This window comes from Oratosquilla oratoria, chromosome 3 (assembly GCF_046742065.1).
Source record: "Oratosquilla oratoria isolate Oo_2021 chromosome 3, ASM4674206v1, whole genome shotgun sequence".
Classification (NCBI taxonomy): domain Eukaryota; kingdom Metazoa; phylum Arthropoda; class Malacostraca; order Stomatopoda; family Squillidae; genus Oratosquilla; species Oratosquilla oratoria.
The window spans coordinates 32,439,532-32,449,041 of record NC_134779.1 but is presented as its reverse complement, the minus strand read 5'-3'; the positions used below and the strand labels follow the sequence as shown (position 1 = coordinate 32,449,041).

Sequence of the window (9,510 nt, the reverse complement as noted above, 5' to 3'; positions counted from 1 at the left end):
TGTGTGTGTGTGTGTGTGTGTGTGTGTGTGTGTGTGTGTGTGTGTGTGTGTGTGTGTGTGTGTGTGTGTGTGTGTGTGTGTGTGTGTGTGTGTGTGTGTGTTGCTCCCCGCAACCTACGTCACCTTCACTTGGGTGACCTCAGCTGAAGAAAATCGCCTGGCAGACTCAAATGGGCAGACTTCAGGGGAGGCGAGACCACCTCAGACTCGATTAAACGCTGTCAAGACATTTGAGGGTCAAATCTGTGCCTCGTCTGAGACGATGCTTCCAGAAGCTTCTGTCCCGCGCGGTTCCGATGAGGATGTCACGCGCGCAGTCGACTTCATAAGACTAAAGCCACAGGATCTTGGCTCTTTATATAATCTTTTATGGTTTCCTCAGGACGATTTGAGTCAGGTGGAAGGGAGGAAGGCGTGGTGGTGGGGGGGCTATATCCCTGGGGAGAAGCAGGAGGCGGAGAAGGAGCTCTGGCTGGCGATGGCACTGAGGGCCATATAGGTGGCTATGACGCCTCCCGAGATACCTAGGATAACCACTGTGCACAGTGCTACTCGCGTTGGGATACTGAGCCTGAAGTAAGACATTTGTACAAGAATAAATAAAGAGATAAATCAATAAATAAACCATCAAAATAAATAAATCAATTACCCAAGAAATAAGTAAATACATAAGACCATAAAAACATCATTTATGAATAAATTTATTAACAAATGTTCAATAAGTGAATGAATGGATGAGTGAATAAGTAAATGAATAAATTGATATGTAGATAGACAAATTAGATAAATATTTAAATTAATAAATAGATGAATATATTAATTGATCAATAAATAAACAAATACATAAATAGAAATGTAGGTCAAGAAATAGGGAATCAAACAAGCAAACAAGGAAAGAAGTATAGAGGTACATAATTATATAGATATACAAGTACGTATATATATATATATATATATATATATATATATATATATATATATATATATATATATATATAAGATGACCCGTCCGTGTATAAAATATCCTGTTACGTTTGAGTTAGCTTTGTGATCAAGACCCTGCGGGTCGAAACGTTAAGGCGTGAAATTCTCCCATTACTCCTCGTCTACTTCTTTCACCTTCGATCATATATATATATATATATATATATATATATACTGTATATATATATATATATATGTATATATATATATATATATACATATATATATATATATACAAACACACATAAGGCATATTCAAAGATCATTCGTTGAGTCCTTACTTCCTCCTGGCCTCGGGGGCGTCGCAGAGCCTCATGTAGCAGATGGGCGGCAGGATGAATGACATGATGCAGCCGCTCGTGGCCCCGATGACGGCCATGATTCTCCCGAAGTCCGGGATGCCGAGGGCCACCACGATCCCTACAAGGACGATGCTCGTCCTTACGAGGCACCGGCGCCAACCGAAGGCTGTCGAAGAGGTGGAGGAAGGTCGTTAGAGGAGTTGGTAGGTACGGGGGAGGTGTTGTCGCCGATAGTTTATCAGTGGTTTTGTCCCATACGGTTGTTTTAGGATGTTGTTTTGTCAAAGGGGGGTGAGAGAGAGAGAGAGAGAGAGAGAGAGAGAGAGAGAGAGAGAGAGAGAGAGAGAGAGAGAGAGAGAGAGAGAGAGAGAGAGAGAGAGAGAGAGAATGGAAGCGAGGGGAGGAGATGAGTTATAGCTGCGGTGGTAACAAATGTGACGCCAATCATTAGGCAAAATGTAACTATAATTATTGCTACTACTCACTGCGACACTGCGTCTGACCCAGGGCGGTGGGCGAGATGCAGGAATGACCCGTCATCCAGGAGGAGCCAAGATAAGAGGGAAGGAAGAGGGTGGAGGGGAGTGGAGGATATGGGGATGGTATGGGCGGGAGTGATTTTTATGCCTTTGTTTTTTGGCTACCTCCCTTGCATGTAAGGGTTAAAAAGGCTTTGGTATATGTACTGTATGTATGTATGTATGTATGTATGTATGTATGTATGTATGTATGTATGTATGTATGTATGTATGTATGTATGTACTCGTATGTATGTACGTATGTATGTATGTATGTATGTATGTATGTATGTATGTATGTATGTATGTATGTATGTATGTATGTATGTATGTATGTATGTATGTACTCGTATGTATGTATGTATGTATGTATGTATGTATGTATGTATGTATGTATGTATGTACGTACGTACGTATGTATGTATGTATGTATGTATGTATGTACGTACGTATGTATGTATGTATGTATGTATGTATGTATGTATGTATGTATGTATGTATGTATGTATGTATGTATCACAAGACGAAAATGTAGTAGCACATTTAGTAAAATGTTTTAAATTACCCACTGTCGGAGAAACAAAGCAAAAGAAACAGACGAACTGTATATTTCGACCACTACTGTGGTCCTCTTCAGCAGATAGATACAAGGTAAGATGTATCTATCTGCTGAAGAGGACCACAGTTGTGGTCGAAATATACAGTTCGTCTGTTTCTTTTGCTTTGTTTCTCCGACAGTGGGTAATTCAAAACATATGTATGTATGTATGCATGTATGTACGTACGTTTGTATGTATGTATGTATGTACTCGTATGTACGTACGTTTGTATGTATGTATGTATGTATGTATGTATGTATGGATGTATGTATGTACGTCTGTATGTATGCATGTATGTATGTATGTATGTATGTATGTATGTATGTATGTATGTATGTATGTATGTATGTATGTATGTATGTATGTATGTATGTATGTATGTATGTATGTATGTATGTATGTATGTATGTATGTATGTATGTATGTATGTATGTATGTATGCAATAAGAACACTAGGAACGTGTGTTTTATAAATGCAAGGTAACCACTTAAGAAAATAAACAAACGGATCAGAGCGCTTTCGTATATTACATCTTCAGTGTAAATTACAAAGAAAGAGGGTACAGCAAACATAATATAGTAGGACAATAGTATAAGGAACTCACTAGGAAAGGTTGTGGAAATCACTAGGAAAGGTGGAATTAACTAGGAAAGGTTGTGGAACTCACTAGGAAAGGTTGTGGACGAATTGTCCGGGCGTGGGTCACACGTCCAGCATTCTTACATTTTGTAATTATTGGCTATTTCTTTGCAAATATAATTATCAATTTTGTACAATCCTAAGTTAAGGTTAAAGTTATTATCATTTGTGATTTTAATCAGGCAACTTTCAATTAAATTCCTTTCGACAAAATTATTGTTGAAAGTAATCACTCTAGCGTTTTCCCAGTTGATAGGGTGATTAAAAGTGCTTAAATGTTTAAAAATGGCACTTGACTCATTCCCGTCTTTGACACATTTCTTGTGTTGTTTTATCCTGACAGAAAGATCTTTTGCCGTTTGCCCGATATAGAATTTATCACATATTTTGCAAGGAATTTTATACACACAGCCTTTTTGGCAATTTTTAGAATAATTAATTAGGTATTATTTGATAGTGTTATTGTTTCTGAAGGCTACATTGATGATAATAACTTTAACCTTAACTTAGGATTGAACAAAATTGATAATTATATTTGCAAAGAAATAGCCAATAATTACAAAATGTAAGAATGCTGGACGTGTGACTCACGCCCGGACAATTCGTCCACAACCTTTCCTAGTGAGTCCACAACCTTTCCTAGTGATTTTCTCAACCTTCCTAGTGAGTTCCTAATACTATTGTCCTACTATATTATGTTTGCTGTACCCTCTTTCTTTGTAATTTACACTGAAGATGTAATATACGAAAGCGCTCTGATCCGTTTGTTTATTTTCTTAAGTGGTTACCTTGCATGTATGTATGTATGTATGTATGTATGTATGTATGTATGTATGTATGTATGTAAGTTAGTATGCATGCACGTATGTATTAATCCAACGTCTGTAGAGGTACTCACCATGTTCAATACCGCAAAAGTCCTCGACGTTCTGCGCGACCGGGTTGAGGACGATGATGTAGGTGATGAAGAGGTGAAGGAGGATGAGGATCTTGACGATAGTGACGCTGGGGCCCTCGACCGAGAGCAGGATGTTTCCGTGAACGCCTCCGCCGAAGGCCACGTAGCCGATGGTGGCCAGGGGGAGGTACATCAACATCAACACTGAGGAGACGAATTGGAATGTGCCAATACTTTTGTGTTCAATTGTTTTTCTGTGTATTCGTTTGTTTGTTGATTGGTCAGTTAGTTAACTGATTCGTTTGTTTATTTATTTATGTACTTGTTTCTTTGTTTATTTGTATGATTATTTGTTGGTTTTGTCGATTCGTTTTTACGTGCACTGGAAGGGAGTTTAAGAGCATGGATGTATATATTTTTTAGCATACACGGGGGTTGGTGAGTTTAAAAGTTAAGTGATATCTTTTTGATACTCACAAAGGTGATACGGAATGGGTGACTGCAAAAATATCAATGCCAAAGATAGATTTGGTCAACCTGTGAAACATGCAATCAAAGTAACGATATAAAACCCTGATGGGATTCTCAAACGAGATGATCCTTTAGAAGTCTGGGAGCCCAAGGCTAGAGTCTCGGTACTGGACTAGATCTTTGGAAAAACACACACACACACACACACACACACACACACACACACACACACACACACACACACACACACACACACACACACACACACACACACACACACACACACACACACACACACACACACACACACACGCTTGTATGTATATACTAGAATCATTAGCTTTCATCTTCTGTCTCGAACTATCCATATGTAAATCAAAACCAAACCACTGACATCTTTAGAGGTCATACCATCACCAAGTAGGACTGGTGATGAAGATGATGGTGGTGATGAATGAGGCTATTAGGACTTCTTCGATAGTCCACGGGAGATCTGGAAAAGATGAAGAACCCTTGCCATGGAAGGACCCAAAGAACTAAGTCCTCGAACTCACTTGCGAAGGTGAGAACGACGCTCTTCCAGAACTGACTTCGGTCCTTCATGTCGTTCTGGATGGTCGGGAAGGTGCAAGCGCCCCCGAAGGAGAAGAGGATGGTGGCATAGCCGAGGAAGAAGGACGAGAGGGTGGGCAGATCGTAGGAGGGTTCCTTGAGATCGGGGAGTTCGACGCCGATCTGTACGATGACAACGAGGCAGGCCAAGAAGGTCGTGAACATAGAGACGAAGGACATCCACCTGGAAGGACAAAGCGGGGGAGTGCTTGAGCATTTTGTTCTATCTGGCAGTTAAAGTCGTTCTCCCTCTCCTTTTCCGAAAGAGGCGGGGCTTATCTAAACTTTCTCTTTTTCTGCAATTAACCACTTAAGCAGCTTGTTCTGACTAAAGTCGTTCTCCCTCTCCTTTTCCGAAAGAGGCGGGGCTTATCTAAACTTTCTCTTTTTCTGCAATGAACCACTTAAGCAGCTTGTTCTGACTAAAGTCGTTCTCCCTCTCCTTTTCCGAAAGAGGCGGGGCTTATCTAAACTTTCTCTTTTTCTGCAATTAACCGCTTAAGCAGCTTCTTCTAACTACCACTGGACGATTTTATATAAAAACCGTAAGTATGTGAATACCTGAGTCAATAATAAACCGATACAAATATGGATTAACATACAAGTAGATCCCCCTATATAAAAGTAGATATAAAAAAACATATTCATTAATAGAAACACTCTTTATTGTCTGCATGTTTTATGGAGTCAAAATTTCGGTGATTCAGCATTCTATTATAATGAGCGATAAATCTCCCCTCAGAAAAGAATGTCAAGATGAATCTCCTCTCAGAAAAGAGTGTCAAGATGAATCTCCCCTCAGAAAAGAATGTCAAGATGAATCTCCCCTCAGAAAAGAATGTCAAGATGAATCTCCCCTCAGAAAAGAATGTCAAGATGAATCTCCCCTCAGAAAAGAATGTCAAGATGAATCTCCCCTCAGAAAAGAATGTCAAGATGAATCTCCCCTCAGAAAAGAATGTCACCTTCCTTAACTCTTCCCTCTGCCGCTTCATAACAATAAATCCTACGTGAGATATTTTCCCAAAGGTTAGAAGTCATGTTTATTGCTGACAATCTACAGTACATGTTTTCTCTCTGCGCACGCGCTGATGCATGTGTCTTCGCGCGCGCGCGTGTGTGTGTGTGTGTGTGTGTGTGTGTGTGTGATTCCCCTTGGTCTTTGGATCACGTGTTGGACTCGTGACCGACAACTATTTCCCTCTCGGAAGAGAGCTCAGAGCTCGTATGACCGATCTGTGGGTAATGCTATGACCTTACACGGACACACACCCCCAACTCCCCGCCCACGAGAGTTGGAGTAACGACTCGAAGCGTAACGATACTGAAATAATTTCAGCCGTGGGCAGGATTCGACCCAGGTGCCGCCGGCACCACCGTACTGACAGTCTGGGACTCTACCAACCGCGCCACCGAGTCGTGTGCGTGTGTGTGTAAAAGAGAGAGAGAGAGAGAGAAAGAGAGAGAGAGAGAGAGAGAGAGAGAGAGAGAGAGAGAGAGAGAGAGAGAGAGAGAGAGAGAGAGAGAGAGAGAGAGAGATTCACCAGGGTCTTGGATCACGTGTTGGACTCGTGTTTGACAGTACCCCCTACCCCCCTGTATGAGAGCTCAGAGCTCATATATGACCGATCTATGGGTAATGCTGTGACCTTACACGCACACACACACACACCCAACTCCCTGCCCACGAGAGTTGGAGTAACAACCCGCAGCGCAGCGATACTGAAATTATTTCAGCCCCGGCTGGAACTCGAACCCGGACCTTCATGGTGGCAGCCGGGAACTCTACCAACTGCCCCACGAGTGTGTCACTGCGCCACAAGTATACGAGTGTGTGTGTGTGTGTGTGTGTGTGTGTGTGTGTGTGTGTGTGTGTGTGTGTGTGTGTGTGTGTGTGTGTGTGTGTGTGTGTGTGTGTGTGTGTGTGTGTGTGTGTGTGTGTGTGTGTGTGTTTAAATTACTCTACCTCACTCCATCACATGTTTACTCCCTTCCATGTCAGGTGACATTTTACCCTCTGACCGTCGCTAGGCCATTATCCATCTTTGTGGGACCCTGTCTCCTCTAAAGAGATCATTCCTTTCCGTAGTGATTGCCACTTCCCACAGCATTCCATGTAGCCACCCAACTATTCAATTCATATCCGTGGCGCCCCATCAATGGGGGAAGGATATTCGGGTGAGGCCGACTGGACGTCCTTGAGGAATGTTGCGTCACAAGGTACAAGAAGGAGGAGGAGAGGGAGGAGGGGAGGAAGAGGAGGAGGAGGGGCAAGAAGGAGAAGAAGGAAAAGGGAGAAAATAAGGAGAAAAATTAAAAGGGATACGAAATATAAAGGAAATTTATATATATCAATATTGAGAGAATATGTAGGCCGTATATTTTCTATTAGACACATGTTGGATGTGACGACTAATTTTGTATTACAAAGCCTGTTACCAGTATTCTCCACTCTCTTCACGATTTTTTAACCTAAAGCCTGGCAATAACTTCTAGTAGGTGGCCATTCTAGTTGCTGACGAGGTAGCAGTAGTAAAGCAGAGAGCCTACGCTAGGAGACGCTGATTAGTTGCAGCCGAAGCCGTCACTTATGCCATATGCGCTCCCTTGGACTGTTGGAGCAGGTAATAGTCACAGATGGAAATCAGAGAGAATGCCGGATTCGAACCCATAACTAAGCGAATGCGAGACCAGCACGCTTCCGATTACGCCACTACAGTACAATAGCATTGGTAAGCTCTTCCCAGAACCTGGAATTATGCTTCTCCGGTGCCTTTCTCAGGAGAGTTTATTTTTTTCAGGCTTCCGAAGTGGGTACGAGTTCGATTGGTGACGTACTTAAAGGGAGAGGAGGCTATCAAAATAGGTCACAGTTTCACTAAGAGTGAGAGAGGTCAAAATGGCCCTTAGATTAGGGGAAGTCACAGTTTTGTTCTGAGTGGAAAAGGGAGACAATTACGGGAGACTACAACCGCTTTGACTATGATTTGCCTTACTGGCTACGAACTACCTCATACTAAATACCGGTTCCAGATCTTCGGCCTGGATCGCATTCATAAAACTTAGTTCATTTATGAGTAAAACTTGTAGTGTGGGGAGCCTGTGTGTGTGGTGTGACAGGACCTTTGTTTTTGTGTTCTTCTCGAGGTTGTTGGTGATGTTAACTCAATGGTCTTGTCCCACGTGGCATCTCGGAACTCCCTCATAACGGTGATACCTAATCTCCCGTCACACTATCACGCTTCTCGTCAAATGTTGTGAATTCGAACACTTGGAAAAAGACTTCGTTTACAGTGTTCTAGACTTCCCTAGGTCTATAATTTAACAATGTTTCTAACATTCGTATTAGTTTAACTTCTTTTAGTTCGCCATTGAACTTGTCAGTATATGAGGCAAAGGTGATTTGATTAAAAAAATATCTTAACCCAAATCTTTTCTATTCAAACGAACTCACTTGAGTCGCGTATGTGCAACGGGGGCTTTAGGCGGATGGGCAAGTTCGTTGTTGTGATGCTTATATAAGTAGATAGAGGGCCTTGCGGTCTTCTTTTTTTGTAGATCAGCCCATACAAAACACGAGAACGCTGAAGGTTGTCTTCCAACTGACGGGGGGACATTCCTTAATAACTACTGGCTAGTTTTCTTACGTTTGCAATGAATGATAAATTTCAATTGAGAACTGGAGTTTCGAAATTAAATCATTCTCCTATTCAGTGCGTTTGTTACCTCCCCCAATGTGAGCGTTGTTGTGACCTCTCCCAGTGGTGATCATGTGACTTATCTGAATAGCCACCTCTCCTGTTAAATACTGCACCCTTCAAACAATATTACAAAGGCGGAGCATGCCGACAGGAGACCTTTTGGTCCATATCTACCTACCAAGCGTCCCTAATAATGAAACTCGTTGACAAAATATCTGAAGAACCGATATTTCGGATTTCGTAATTAACTTACCAATGCTACTTTCTCGTTAGCATCATGAATGACAGCCTACCAAGAAGTTATTGCCAGAAATCAGGGAGAAAATCAGAAAACATAGCTAAATTATGTAATGTAAAATTAGTCATCACTTCCAGTTGTAATTACTATTGTTATTACCATTTTGTTATTATTATAGTTATCATTATCACTATTGTGACTATCATTATTGTTACTATTACTATTAATACTATTACTATTGGCAGCAGCAGTAATAACAATGACAGCAAAAGTTGACAGTAAAAGAGGTATTAGTAGTAGAATCAATAGTAGTACAAATAGTAATAAGACCAGTATCAGTTACACTATTAGCATAATTCCAAGTACGACCACCAATCTTACTATTGACAGTATTATCAATAATACCAACCATAGTCGTATTAGGCGTAACAATACCATCATCAGCAACAAAGGGATTTTGTTTCCATACCAGAAATCCTTTGGCTTAACAACATCAGCAACAAAAGGATTTTGCTTCCTTACCAGAAATCCTTGGGCGTCCCGATCC

General features: G+C 41.3%; 1 protein-coding gene across 2 annotated transcripts in view; it reads right to left on the bottom strand.

Moving 5' to 3' along the window:
- LOC143019568 (uncharacterized) overlaps positions 1–9,510 on the bottom strand; it is a 26,050-nt gene continuing 16,540 nt past the window's right edge. For both annotated transcript variants that reach the window (XM_076175331.1, XM_076175341.1), the window contains exons 5-9: positions 9,486–9,510; positions 4,967–5,208; positions 3,942–4,145; positions 1,266–1,452; positions 1–571 (exon numbers count right to left, since the gene is read on the bottom strand). The exon at positions 9,486–9,510 is cut by the window's right edge and continues 167 nt beyond it. In XM_076175331.1, coding sequence (XP_076031446.1) covers positions 430–571; positions 1,266–1,452; positions 3,942–4,145; positions 4,967–5,208; positions 9,486–9,510 — 800 coding nt within the window. In that variant the 3' untranslated portion in view covers positions 1–429. The remainder of the gene's footprint in view (positions 572–1,265; positions 1,453–3,941; positions 4,146–4,966; positions 5,209–9,485) is intronic.